The sequence below is a fragment of the Sceloporus undulatus genome, unplaced genomic scaffold (assembly GCF_019175285.1).
Source record: "Sceloporus undulatus isolate JIND9_A2432 ecotype Alabama unplaced genomic scaffold, SceUnd_v1.1 scaffold_17, whole genome shotgun sequence".
Classification (NCBI taxonomy): domain Eukaryota; kingdom Metazoa; phylum Chordata; class Lepidosauria; order Squamata; family Phrynosomatidae; genus Sceloporus; species Sceloporus undulatus.
The window spans coordinates 221,395-236,792 of record NW_024802939.1 but is presented as its reverse complement, the minus strand read 5'-3'; the positions used below and the strand labels follow the sequence as shown (position 1 = coordinate 236,792).

At 40.7% G+C, this 15,398-nt stretch overlaps 1 protein-coding gene across 1 annotated transcript in view; it reads right to left on the bottom strand.

Moving 5' to 3' along the window:
* Positions 1–15,398, bottom strand: part of LOC121917405 (cadherin-2) — a 189,933-nt gene that overhangs the window by 30,363 nt on the left and 144,172 nt on the right. Inside the window, exons 7-9 of the mRNA XM_042443342.1 lie at positions 14,937–15,109; positions 9,335–9,472; positions 6,389–6,574 (exon numbers count right to left, since the gene is read on the bottom strand). Of these exons, the coding sequence (XP_042299276.1) occupies positions 6,389–6,574; positions 9,335–9,472; positions 14,937–15,109 (497 nt within the window). The remainder of the gene's footprint in view (positions 1–6,388; positions 6,575–9,334; positions 9,473–14,936; positions 15,110–15,398) is intronic.

Sequence of the window (15,398 nt, the reverse complement as noted above, 5' to 3'; positions counted from 1 at the left end):
TGAACCTCTCTCTGTTATCAGAGATGATGAGGAAGAGCAGCATGGACAGACTTCAGGGACAGAGCAGGGGACCCTGGGAGTACCACCAAAGGGAACAGCTGCTACTAAGCCTTGGAGGAGGTGTGTGGTCGTGGTGGGGGACTCCTCGCTGAGAGGTACTGAACCAGTGGTTTGTGGGCCTGACAAGATGTCTCGGGAGGTGTGCTGTCTCCCTGGGGAAAAGATCCATGATGTGACAGAGAGGCTGACAAAACTGACCATTATCCCTTTCTTTTGGTTCATGTGGAAACCAATGACACTGCAAGGCACAGCCTTCAGAATATCATAAGGGGTTATGAGGCTTTGGGTAGGAAGTTGAAAAAGATAGATGCACAGATGCTCATCTCTTCTCCCAGTCGAAGGGCATGGTCCAGGAAGAGAAAAGAAAATAGTGGATGTAAACAACTGGTTCTGTAGATGGTACCACCAAGAACGATTTGGATTCTTGGATCATGGACTGAGGTTCCATGAGAAAGCACCGCTGGCAAGGGATGGGTTGCATCTCATGCCAGATGGCAGAAACATTTTTGCCAATAGTCTCAAGAATTTGGTCAGGAGGGCTTTAAACTGAGTTATGTGGGGGAGGGAGACAGTATTCTGGAAGGCAAAAGGGATGGAGAAAATAGCCAAACTGTCATAGGGTGAACAAGACAAACAATGCAAGGACCCAACAGTGGGAGGAAAAAATGTTTGCACAGGCAGCAAGTAAAGGGAACACATGGTCTTAAATGTCTCTATACTAATGCATAGAGTATGGGAAATAAGCAAGCTGAACTTGAACTCCTAGAACAACAAAGCCAATATGATATAATAGGCATAACTGAAACCTGGTGGGATGAGTCTCATGATTGGAATGTAGGAATAGAGGGGTATAACCTTTTCAAGAGAAATAGGCCAAACAATAAAGGAGGAGGAATAGCATTATATGTTAGGGAAATTTACACCAGTGAAGAGATCCAGGACATTGATCCTGGAAGCCAGGTGGAGAGCATCTGGATAAAAATTAAAGGGGAGGGAAACAACAAGGATATTATTGTGGGAGTCTACTACAGACCCCCGAGTCAGACGGAGGAATTGGATGATGCCTTTCTAGAACAGATGACTACACACTCAGAAAGGAGGAGAGATGGGGGACTTCAACTATCCTGATATTTGCTGGAAATCAAACTCAGCCAAATCCTCAAGGTCTAGCAAATTCCTCACTTGCCTCAAAGACAATTTTATTGTCCAAAAGGTGGAAGAGGCAACTATTTTAGATCTGACTTTAACCAACAGGGATAATTTGGTTAATGGGGTGCAAGTGGTGGGATCATTAGGTGGAAGTGACCATGTTCTCCTGGAGTTTGTTATACAGTGGAAAGGAGAAGCCAGACATAGTCAGACACACATTCTAGACATTAGGAGAACTGATTTCAGTAAACTTAGAGAATAATTGAGGGTGATCCCGTGGTCAGAAATACTAAAAGAGAAGGAAGTTCAGGACAGGTGGGAGTTTCTCAAAAGTGAGATACTGAAGGCACAATTTCACACAGTTCCAGTGAGGAAGAAAAATGGGAGATGTTTCAAGAAACCAGGATGGATGACTAAGGAACTTTCAACTGAGCTAAGTTTTAAACGGAACATGTATAAGAAATGGAAAAAAGGGGAGATCACCAAAACGGAATTCAATGAAATAGCGAGCATGTGTAGGTATAAAGTCAGAAAAGCTAACACACAGGCTTGCTAGAGAGGTTAAGAACAATAAAAAGGGCTTTTTTGGATATGTCTGCAGCAAAACGAAGAAGGAAATGGTAGGGCCACTGCATGGAGAAGATGGCAAAACACTAACAGAAGACAGAGAAAAGGCAGAATTATTCAACACCTTCTTTGCCTCAGTGTTCTCAGAAAAGGCAAAGGGTGCTCAACCTGAGGATAATGGAGCAGAGGACCGAATAGGGGGAATTCAGCACAGATTAAGTAAAGAGATAGTACAGGAATATTTTGTTAATCTAAATGAATATAAGTCTCCAGGACTTGATGAACTACATCCAAAAGTATTAAAAGAACTGGCAGATGTAATATCAGAGCCATTGGCAATAATCTCTGAGAACTCTTGGAAAACAGAAGTCCCAGCAGACTGGAGGAGGGCAAACATTGTCCCCATCTTCAAGAAGGGGAAAAAACAGGATCCCAACAATTATTGTCCAGTCAATCTGACATCTTCTAGAGAAGATAATAAAACAGAGAGTCTGTGACCATCTAGAAGGCAATGCCATAAACCCAAAAAGTCAACACAGGTTTCAGAGAAACAGGTCATGCCAGGAAAATCTGATCTTTTTTTTTTTTTTATAAAATTACCAGCTTGGTAGATGAAGAGAATGCTGTGGATACAGCATATCTTGATTTCAGTAAGGCCTTTGACATGGTTCCTCATGACATTCTTGCAAATAAGCTTGTAAAATGTGGGTTAGACAAGGCAACTGTTACATGGATTTGTACTTGGTTGTCCAGCCGTACACAAAGGGTGCTCAACAATGGTTCCGTTTCATCCTGGAGAGAAGTGACCAGTGGGGTGCCACAGGGTTCTGTCCTGGGCCCAGTGCTATTCAACATCTTTATCAATGACTTTATGAATGACTTGGATGACAGATTTAGGGGCATAGTTATCAAATTTGCAGATGACACAAAATTAGGAGGAGTAGCTAACACCGCAGAGGACAGGATCAAAATTCAAAATGACCTGAATAAACTGGAAAGCTGAGCCCAAGCTAACAAAAAGATATTCAACCCAAAAAAATGTAAGGTACTGCATGTAGGGCAGAAAAATAAAATGTATAGATACAGGATGGGGTACACCTGGTTTAAGGAAACTTCATGTGAAAGGGATCTAGGAGTCCAAGTAGACCACAAGTTGAACACGAGTCAAAAGTGCGAGGCGGCAGCTAAAAAGGCCAATGCAATTTTAGGCTGCATCAATAGAAGTAGTGTATCTAGATCAAGGGAAGTAATAGTACCACTCTATTCTGCTTTGGTCAGGCCCTGCCTGGAATACTGTGTCCAGTTCTGGGCACCACAATTCTTTTTTTTCTTTCTTTCTTTAAGTTATGTTTATTTAGCAATACGGGTGTATGTACATTTATGAGAATCCACCTTTGAATCCCCTGCAGCAGGAGACATACACAAACAGTGAAGGGCTGGACTCTGCGTTGCACAGTGGCCTTCAAGGCCATCCTCCCATCCTGCTTGTCACAATTGTGAAACAGAGGTAAGAAAGGGACAGACAAGAAGCAAATCAGTTCACATGGTAGAAACTTTGGGTAGAGACTCTCCGCATTAGCCAGCGTTAAAACAATCGGGCTCCATAGCCAAACGTCTGTTTAATGCCCTCAAAGTAGAAACGTTGCCAACCCTCCCTTGTTCTCTCTTCTTCTCTGGCTGGGATGCCCCTCCCTTCCAGATGGACTTCTGTTTCACCAGCTCTGTCAATGAAGATCAAGTTGATGGTTGCAACGTGTCCCTCTGGCCATGACTTGGGCACCACAATTCAAAAGGAATGTTGAGAAACTGGAGAATGTCCAAAAGAGGGCGACTAAAATGGTGAAGGGTCTGGAAACCATGCCCTATGAAGAACGGCTTAGGGAGCTGGGGATGTTTAGCCTGGAGAAGAGTAGGTTAAGAGGTGATATGATAGCCCTGTTTAATATCTGAGGAGATGTCATATTGAGGAGGGAGCAAGCTTGATTTCTGCTGCTCCAGAGAACAGGACCCAAAACAATGGATGCAAGCTACAGGAAAAGAGATTCCACCTCAACATTAGGAGGAACTTCCTGATAGTGAGGGCTGTTAGACAGTGGAACATACTCCCTCAGAATGTAGTGGAGTCTCCTTCCTTGGAGGTCTTAAACAGAGGCTGGATGGCCATCTGTCAGGTATGCTTTGATTGAGAATTCCTGCACGGCAGGGGTTGGACTGGATGGCCCTTGTGGTCTCTTCCAACTCTATGATTCTATGACTATCTGAACAATCTCTTATTTTGATGAAATTACGGAAAAATGCCAAAAGGAGTTTTCACAGCAACCCCCGATACCCTTCTTTGTTTTGCTGAGGATTCTGGTGTAGTTGAGGGTGCTTTCTATAACATTCCTTTTAGATCAAAACTAAGCTCTTTAGACAGAATTGCTGAAAATTTTCCCCTCTGCACCACTTTATGCTGCTAAAATCAGACACCTTTCTCATGGAGACTAGTGAAGGATTGCCTACCAAATACAATGCAACTCCTTCAGGAGTCATTAAACTGGATTAGAACTAATAGGGTTTAGTGTTTCTCTTGGGAGTTTCTACCACATTCAATTTATTTACCCACTTTTACCTTTTTTGTCTCAATTCTGACAGTTTTAAAATAAAGAATTTAATTTGAAACAAACTGTGCTGCTTCAAGTAGATTATACTCTCGAGGCCTTAATTGACTTGTCTTTATAGAGGTATGGTTTAATTTCAGCATCTCTGTTTTGTTTTCCATTTCAGAGCATTCTAGTTGTAACTGTGAATGGATCATTTGTGTATGAATACAAAGCACATCATCATGTGCTTCTGACTGGCAGAATTTTATACAATTGGTACCTTTGGAAACTATAATTCTAGAATCTAGAAACATGTAGAATAACTGCTTTTCTCTCCTACGTCAAAGCTCACATTCTAGTGAAAAGTCTTGATTTCCTATTGATTTTGGTAGTTTGGAAATTTATTCCGAGAGGTAATCCAAGTACATTGAAAATTATAAGAATGTTCATAATATCTCAGATGTTGAAAATCTACCAAACTGGGATGTTGATGACATATGCAACAGACTTCACGTTGCAAACATTTTTCTTTAGGACAACACAGATGGCTTCTTGCCCATCATACCCATACATGCATGGGATGCATCCTTACCCCCCTCCCCATAAAAGGCTACTGAAAAGCAATGGTGCTGCTGTGATTTGCCTACTGCCTTTAGCTACAGAGACTTTATTTATATAACTAACAATGCAGTAATCAAGGCTAACTACAGACAGTAGAAGCTCCACTTAAGACTTTAGGTATATGTGAACAGGCCTTTGTGTTTAAAACCAGTTTTGTCCCAGTCATAAAATTGTTGGGAGCTAATTGTAGGGGCAGGGAAACACACCAGCAGGCATGGGTACTTCTTTACCTTTTCACACTTTCTTAATAGTGGAAATAAGCTCAAATAGGAGGAAATGTTTGTGGGAAGAGATGGGACTACTGTGGGGTAGCATCATGCAGGAGGTTATGTCCAGCCACTATCATTCATGTTTTTAATTTTGTTTTTAAAATCATGTCCCTACCATTTAATTTATATGTCAAGGAGAAAGATCTGGTTTTTAAGAAAAAGCTCTACTGCAAAGTAGCGTAACTGAGTATTAAATTGACTTCAGGTAAATGTAAAATTCTGTGACATGACAGAACAACAAGGCCAGAAAAGTCTAGAGACCTATCAGTTCTATACTCCCCCCTGCCCCCCCCAGTTCAGGATCTTGCCCACATCAACCTCTTATAAATGGCACCTTCTTATCCAGATATTAATCTAGGTTTCTTCAATTTGGGTGACCTCCAGGTTTCCTTGGACTGCTCCTTTTAAAGACCTCAGCCAACATATTAAATGTCCAAGAGTTCTGGGGTTGTAGGCCAATACACCTGGAGGATACCAGATTTAACAGTACTGTCCAGGTCAGTTGCTAGTGCAAAAGATCAAAGATGATGAGATACAATGAACTGCTGGACTTTTGGTATATGTGTCTGTGATATTTGTGCAAGAAACAATGCTAAAATATCTCCTTGAAATGAGCTAAACATCTTTCACTGGATTTAAGATGAGGTATGGAGTATAGAAGTTATTAAGTTAAACAAAATTCAGGGTGAAATTTTTATTGAGCAATAACTCTGTGAAACTCAAAAGGCTGCCTGTTCCTATTCCAAATAAAGAAAGAAGAAATTATTTTATATTTCTTGTACTTCCACTTCTTTGGGGAACAGTGACAGTAACCATCACCTAAAGAACTTTTCATGCTGGGAGTGAAGACTGGAGCTGCTTAAAAAGTTCTGATCTCCTGAAAACAGAAATGGATAATACACTCCTTTGAACAGTCTATCCAGGTTCTTAAAAACTGTATAATCTAGAATGGCACTACGAGAACATGTAGGGAAGCTTCTAAAAGATGAATGTCACCCTTTCAAAAGAGGTAGGATATACATATATTCTAATACCTGCCCCTAATCTGTCTTTTGGATTTAACAGCAGGAGCCTTTTAATATTCAGTTCAGTACCATTTATCTGCTTCTACTTAATTTGGCAAATTGTATTATCACTTACCTTCACAACAGTTACCAACCCATCATTGCTGTTTGGATCAGTAAGAATGGTAAACCGGCCTGTAGGATCCCCACTAGTCATTCGATACATTGCATTCCAGGCAAGCGTATGGGGCTGATCCTTATCAGTCACTGTCAGATTAGCTACTATCACATCAACTCTGTTTTCAGGGACTTCGCCATAGAACTGAAATCATAAGATACATCATCATCATCATCATCATCATCATCATCATCATCATCATCACGTATCCTACTTTCCTCCCAAAATTAGGACAGAACTGGGAACAATACAAATTGAAACATACAAAAAGTGAACATTAAAACAGAATTAAATTATTCATAGCATTAAAAACAATTCAAATCTCATGCTAAAGGAATACTGTAACATGTAATTTAAAAAAAGATTAAAAGCTATTTAAAAACAATTGAGTTTAAAACAATGCAGCCTTTCAAAGCCTATTCTTTAAACAAATTCTGTTTTAAAAGCCTGTTGGAATAAAAAGGTTTTAGACAGCTGATGGAAGGACATCAGGGAGGTGCCATTCTGTCCTCCCTGGGAAGGGAGTTCCAGAATTCTAGGAGCAGCCACTGAGAAGTCCCTCTCTTGTGTCCCCACCGAATGTGCTTGCAGTGGTGGTGGAACTGAGAGAAGGATCTCTCCTGATGATCTCATGGCCAAGGCAGGCACATACAGCGAGGTGTGTAAGATAGCCTGGGCCTGAGCCATATAGGGCTTTATAAGTTTTAACAGAGGCACAATACGGTCTCTGTAACCTGCCACAGTTAACAGTTTGGCTGCAGCCCTTTGGGCCAGTGGAAATTTCTAAATATGCAAAAACATTCCTAGCCACTCCAGAAATCAGGATTCCAGGTTCAAAGATGAGTCCAGGAGTACATCCAAACTGTGAACCTGTGTTTTCATGGGGAGAGTAATCCCATCTAACATAGGCTGAATCCCGTATTCAGTATAAGCTCCTGTTGTTGACTTTTAAAGCCCTCCATAGGCTGGCCCCTTCTTTTTTATCAGACCTTCTTTCTCCTCACCTTCCCGCTTGTGTCCTCCGTTCTGGCAGTCAAGATCTGCTGTCTCAGCCCAGGATTTTCTCTGCCCCATTCCAGATTCACTTGCTGCCCCTCACTCCTGGAATCTCCTTCCCCCATGGACACGGCTCATCACTTGTTTAACTAGTTTGAAAACTGAGTTTGAAAACTGAGTTGAACACCATCCTGTTCAGAAAAGTGTTCCCAGGCATTACGTGACTATTATTTGCTATTTGCTATTTTAATTTGTTGCCTGTTTTACTGAACCCTTTCCTGTACTGTACATGTATTATTTATATGTATTCAGCTATTATTTCTTAGATTGTACACTATGGGCAGGTTTACTCGTTTCTATTTTATTGTTTGTATTTACAGTGCTGTGCAAATCTACAGCGCTATATAAATAAAGCATCATCATCATCATCATCATCATCATCATCATCATCATCATCATCATCCCTGGTCTGCCTTTTGACAGACCAGGAGCATCTGTGTCTTGTGTGGATTAAGCTTCAATATGTTTGCCCTCATTGTCCATTACTGATGACAGACACTGGTTTAGGACCAAGACAGCCTCCTTGGATTGAGGCGGAAAGGAGTAGTACAGTTGTGAGTTATCTGTGTATTGCTTTCTCCCAGAAATTTCATGTATATATTAAATAGCATGGGGGAACAAAATATAACCCTGAGGAACCCCACAAGTCAATGACCAGGGAGTGAAAAGGTGGTCCTCCATCAAAGCACCACCTTCTGGTTTCCCCCCCTCTCCAGAAAATAATAGAGCCACTGTAAAACTATCCCTCCAAGTCCCATCCCACTGAGGTGGCCCAGAAAGATACCATAGTAGATGGTACAGAAAGCCAATGAGAAGTCCAACAAAACCAACAGGAACATACTCCCCCTGTCCACTTCCCTGAGTAGGTCGTCCACCAGGACAACCGAACCTGTCTCTGCTCCAAAGAAAGGCTTGAAACTAGACTGAAATGGAACTAGATAATCCATTTCATCTAGGAGCTAGGAGGTCACCACAAACTCCAATATTTTACTCAAAAATGGTATATTGGACACTGGCTGATAATTATCCATTATAGAGAGATTTAGGGATGGCTTTTTCAACAAATGGCTCACAACTGCTTCCTTAGGCAAGCTGGAACTCTACTTTGTTGTAAGAAGGCAATGGCCACCCCTTTCACCCAGTCAGCCAGTCCCACTCTGGCCTGTTTAATGTGTCAGGAAAGGGATTGGTTTGGTTATACTCCGTAGAGGGAGACACTAGGAGCGATTTGTTTCACTGTCCAGGCTGCTTCTCTGTTCCAGGGATCAGCCAGAGCTTTCACGAATCACCTGCCGAATGACAGGAAACCACCAGGAATCCTGCTGGATCCACCAGCCTCTCTCATATATATATATATATCCCTGCCAGCTACTGGGTACAGTAGTACCATCTCATGATCATCCTATCCTACCTATCCTATCCTATCCCTAGAGTGCACGTGTCTTCATTTATTCATTTTGACCTAATAATTCAAATTTGTTTAATTAATTGTGCATTCCCTATATAGGCTTACTCTGGTCTTATTAGGTCAGTGGGACTCACAGATATGTACTGGACAATACCTTTAAATATACCCAGTACCTCAGTATAGTTGAACAAAGTGGCAGTATGCTTTTAGTATGCAGTAATGTGAACTATCGTCTCAAGCTACAGCTCTTCAGCTCAATGCTGAAATTCAAGTTAAGTTTAGAGATCTCTAAGAGGCAGACATGGCCTTAGTTAAACCACTGAAATCTACTGGATGATCCAATAAGGCTTGCATATTAAATCCATTTGGTCACATCAGCAAAATTCTTTCTTAAGTAAAGGCTATTCACATCTCTCATTCCCTCTTTTTACCAGACTTACAGTCACAGCCGTGAACTCTGGAGGATTGTCATTGACATCTGTCACTGTGATGACAGCAGTTGCTGTGTTTGAAAGACCATATGTTGGATTTCCTTCCATGTCTGTAGCTTGAATTATTAACGTATACTGTTGTACTTTCTAAAATAAAAAAACAACACAAAATGACACCAACAGGAGTTACAGACAGAGCCAACATTCTAAGAGGACAGCAGGTGTTCAATAAATTGTGCTTTGCTATGCAACGAGCTGATCAGGCTGCTCATTCTTGTTAACATCACTGGAACTGAGGAGTGTCAGATCTGCAACATTTAACCACACTGCACTCCATGCATTTTTTTTGTTGTTGTTTTCATTTGGACGCCTTATAATCTTCATCAAACATTAGCACCCCATGGCAAAAATGTGTCACTTTCTTCCTTTTTTAAAAAAATGTGGACTACGGTAACTTTTAAAAACACAAACTTTGTTCAGTAGTTTAAACAAAATCAAAGTTGGGCATTTAAAAAAAAAGGTCATGAGAGCTGAGTATGGGAGGGCACATTCTTGGTCAAAGGATTCAAACTGCCAAGGCTTTGTTGAGGGGGAGACTTAAGGGTAACGGTAGCAAGTGCTGTCTCAAAATCACTATGGAAACTAGTGTAGGCAAAGGGAACAAAAAGCACTTAGTGAAAAAAAAGCCTAAACCCACATTTTATTTCCATAAATGTAAACTGTTCATAACTACAGAGAGCATGATTGGTCAACAGTATTGCCAACTTTATGCTCTCTTTTGTTTAAATAAACAAAACAAAACAGCTTTTGGTACTAAGAATGCACATTTGAAAATTGTTGTTGGATCTAAGCCAGTGCCTAAGATTAAGCCTCCTCCACAAGGAGAAGAATTGCTGGAATTCTAACAGTAAAAGGAGTACTTGTTTTCCCCTTTCCTAATGTTTTGGACTCTGCTCTTTCTTTCTTTCTTTCTAGCCCAAGACACCTTAATAATTTCTCTGTTTTTTGCTGAGACTGTATGTTGCTAGATGTAAATAAAAATTACTTTCCCCACCATTTCTGATTTGGGATTCAGCACTTTTATGCTTCTTAGATGAGTGAGGTGATATTGCAAAGAATTCACTTCATCTTCCAAGAAGAAAACTAATAAAGATAAGCCATTTTGTTATTACTCTGAAATCTTAGTGCCTTGAGTACTTTACTGATAGCGCTGAAGAGATTTTTTTGTAAAAATGAATATTTACAAGAAGAATGCCTTTCCACTGAGATCCATCTTTTCCCCTTTCTCCTGTTTCCTGAACTCCTTTAAAATCTTATTTCTTGTTAGCATTACTCTACTTTTTTCCTGACAGTTATACATAAGGCAACAAACTTGTTTTCTACATAGGAACATGCTTTCTACATGCATTGACAAGGTATGTGAACTCATTTAAATTTTTCCTTTTCCTATCAAGTTGGAGCATGATTATACTTCATCTTTAAAATAAGTTTAGAACCTCTTGGAAATACATATACCTTCCAGCTAAGAAAAAAAAAATACAACATAAAATGGAAAAGATAATAATATATACAAAAGTTCAGAAATTGTTAGGGAAAGTAATATATCAAAACCAGGGATGCGGGAAGCAATAAACACCTGGGCCTACAATCAGAGAATACCTGCTGAATCAATGGGAACTGATTAAACCAACACTTAAATATGTTCCACTTATTCAACAAACAGTTGATTTTAGATCCCAGATTTTTATTCTTAAGTTTCATGTCCCCCCCCCCCCAGTAATGAAGCATTTGTGAAGGACTGTGGCTCAAAGAGGTTCAGCATGCATATGTTCCACAAACAGATAGCAGGTGTACTGCAGAAAGGTGCTTACAGAGCAAACCGATTAAGGCCCACAGCAGATGTCCTCCTAACTGCATGAGTTTATTTAACATTTCTGTTCCCTACCCCCTTGTGAACAGATGTGAGAGAAGATAAGACGGTCTAGGACAACAACATGCTGGACAGTTAGCCCTTTCTCTTTACAATACAGTTCTGTCAAAAATTACCCATATCTATTAGTTCTGATAAGGGTGTTTCCACTGGTACCAAGACAATTTTGCCTCCTGGGTGGAAAGCATCTTGTAGGGGGAGTCATATATATCGACACCTCAATGAATGTGTTCTTTTGGGGGGGAGGGGTAGTGGTTTGAAAACTTTCCAATATGCTGCAGTGGTAATCCTGCTTGTTATCCCTAAGCTGCTACTGCTAAAGGAAGAAACGGTAAGATCAGATACAACCAACTGTGCAATGGGAAGCAAGGCCTTAAACTCACCCATTGTGTAATGACTATCATTGCAATTGCCACTTGCTGAAACATGGCAATTTGTGAAATCATCAAGTCAACAGTGTGAGAGAGGGCTGTGCGTATGCTTGTGAAACAACAGTATGCATCAAAGTTCAAGTTCTGAAAAAGTGTAACTGCTTGCAAAGTTTAGTATAGTGCCCCATTTTAATCGACATACCGTATATACTCATGTATAAGTAAACCTCATGTATAAGTCGAGGGCAGTTTTTGGATCCAAAATCATGGATTTTGATATGACCCGTGGATAAGTCGAGAGGCAAACACTGGAGGATGTTACAAAAGATCTAAAGGGGGTGGGGGAAACAAAGCACCATTTCCCTCCCTATATCTCACTCTCCCAAGCATCAGTCTCAGCATGGAAAAGGGGAAACAAACCTCAGCGTGCACGTACACACACACACACACACACACACACACACACACACACACTTCCCCTTACCAAAAGCATCTCCAAGGCACATGGCTTGTGAAAAGGAGGACAGAACCCACTGTCTCTCTGCTTTTCACCCCCAAGACTCATAGCTTGCAAAAATAGAGGACAGGCCTTTCTCTCTCTCTCTCTGCTATTCACCCCTAGGACTCTAAGCTCATAGCTAGCAGAAATGGAGGACAGGCCTTTCTCTCTCTCTGCTATTCACCCCCAGGACTCCTAAGCTCATAGCTAACAGAAATGGAGGACAGGCCTTTCTCTCTCTCTGCTTTTCACCCCTAGGACTCCTAAGCTCATAGCTAGCAGAAATGGAGGGCAGGCCTTTCTCTCTCTCTGCTATTCACCCCCAGGACTCCTAAGCTCATAGCTAGCAGAAATGGAGGACAGGCCTTTCTCTCTCTCTGCTTTTCACCCCTAGGACTCCTAAGCTCATAGCTAGCAGAAATGGAGGACAGCCTTTCTCTCTCTCTGCTTTTCACCCCCAGGACTCTTAAGCTCATAGCTAGCAGAAATGGAGGACAGGCCTTTCTCTTTCTCTGCTTTTCATTCCCAGGACTCCTAAGCTCATAGCTAGCAGAAATGGAGGGCAAACCTTTCTCTCTCTCTACCTTTCACCCCCAGGGCTTCCAGGCAAAACGGGGTTCAAGCCAGGGCGTGTTCCTTTCCTTAGCAGCATCTTGTTAGGTCTGGCTGAGCGGGAAAGCAGAGAGGGAAACACATACACACACACACACACACACACACACACACACACACACACACACAGGGGGAGAGGAGGAGAGCGGCGCGGGGGCTTCAAACAGGGAGCCATTACAAGGCTACAGAGAAAGGTGAGCACTTCTTCTTTCACAAAATTTATTAGCATTAACTCATTGACCCTTCCATAAGTCTACCCAGGATTTTGGAGTTCATTTGGGGGGCATAAATTTTTTGACTTATAGTTGAGTATATATGGTAGATTCCATAGGAGGTTGCCAAGATAGTTAAAGTGTAATATACCATTATAATTGTGTGGTGTAAATGGGCCTCTGGTTACAGTAACACATTGATCAATGCAACATGCTCTGCATGGGACTAACTTCAGAAACTGTTCAGAAACTTCAGAAGGCCTAAAATGTTGTCTTGAGCTGGTTACAAGGAACACAGAGGTCCCTTGTTGCAGTATCTTCACTGGCTATTGATTCATTTCCAGGCACAATTCAAACTGCTGGTTATGAGGCGTAAAGCCTTATGTGGCTTGGGTCCAGATTATCCGAAAAGCAGTATCTCCTAGTATGTATGAGCCTACCTGAGTTTTAAAATTCCTGGGGATGTGTCTCTTCTTGGTCCCCCACTATCACAACTGGTGAGTAAACATGTGCAACCACTGGATCCAAACCAAGAACTGGTCCAATTTAAGAGAGAACGTGTTACTCCTAGGCATTCATATAATGGTTATGACCTATAAAGCCCTATATGGCTTGAGCCTGGACCACCTGAAAAACATCTTTCTATATTATTCTGTCAAGCCTTTAAGATATTTGAAGGGGGCCCTTCTCCCAGTCCAATATACTCATAGGCAAATCTAAAGAGAACTCAGGAGAGGGGCTTATTGGTGGCTGCTCCCAGACTATGGAATTCTTTCCATTAGGAGGCTAAGCTGGTTGTCTCTGATTCTCTTCTGCTATCAAGCAAGGACCTTTTTACTTAGAGTGGCTTTTGGTGATTAACTGGCTGCTGCACAAATCTTTTAATGGGCATGTTCTGTAAGCTGTACTTCTATTATCAGTTATGTTTTAAATATTTCTAAGGTGATTTAAATCAGTGCTATTTTCAAGAGGATAGTTTATGCAATGTTATTTATATTTATTATAATCATTGTGTTTTAGCTGCACTTTGCTTTAGTACAAGTGGCAAGCTGCCTTGGGAAAAAGGCAGTATATAAGTTAAGTAAGTAAAATAATGAAAAAATGCAGGATGCTCATCCCACCAATATAGGAAACTGCCCAAGAAGGCAAAGTCTGTGTTGCTGTAGCATTAACACCTAGCTTAGGTAATGATCCAGGAGTGGCTATCACAAGGCCATTTTGGACTGAATGACAGTTTCTTTAATATGGTAGTTTTTTTTAATAAACCCTTTTCAGGTTAAAGAAAATCTAAAGATTGCAGAAACTAGAACTAAAACTCAACACATTTTTAAAAATGTCATGATAGTATTTTGTTACTCCACAAGTGCCCAGAAAATCAGCTTTTAAGAACTGTAAGAACTTTAACTTTAAAGCTAGATGTTTATTGCAGACAATTTAAAGATCTTTCACTGTTGTTTTAACCTTCTCACTGTGCCAAAGTATTAAAGGTATTAGTAGGATTGCAGTACAGAATTGTATTTTCTCATGAATAAAATTAAGAAGTGAGCAAACAAACTGATTAAGTAAATTTGGTAATAATAAATTGCTTTTGGATTTAATAACCTGAAATGAGGTTCATAAGGCATAAAACAAATTACCACTTCATCACTTTATCAGGTGCTATCAGTAAGGTCATATTACTGATTTCGCAAAGTTTATTATTGCTATTGCTGCTGTAATCATCTGCTTTCAATTCCATTCTGACGTACAGCATCCTATTCTAGGGTTTGTTTGTTTTTGGCAAGATTTATTCAAAGGAGGTTTGCCATTGCCTTTCTCTTAGGCTAAGAGTGCATGACCTGCCCAAATTCACTCAATGAGTATACCAGATGTAAGTGGCCTGCAACTGGCAAGCTAACGAAGGCCTGTGTAATGCCAATGGGAACATATTATGTTAGCAGCCTCTATACAAAGTATTCAAACATACACAGCACAAGACCTGGCTTACCTCTCTGTCCAGTCCAGCAGCAACTGTGATAATGTCACCTGTTTCATTGTTGATTGTAAACATGTTTGGGGAAGGGGTACTTGGAGCTTGTGACAAAATTCTGTATCTCAGCATTCCATTCAATGCATTTGGGTCATCAGCATCAATAGCAGTGACTGTCATGACATAGGTTCCTAATGAAGGAACAAATAATGACTGGAGTTAAATAAACAGTTTACTGGGGTTACCCAAGTTCACTCAGAAGCTCAAAACTTGGTCTAAACATTTACTTCCTCTGATAAAACATTTCAACATTCCTTATGTTATTTGGATCATACTGCTTTCCTCAAGGCTCTTGATCAACAAAGGGCAAGGCAACATAAAATGCATGTATTTATAAAATGTATCCAAATTCACTTAGTGCTGAAAATGTTCTCCTGGCACTCAGGCCCATTAATTCTATAACACTTTTAATGAAAATGT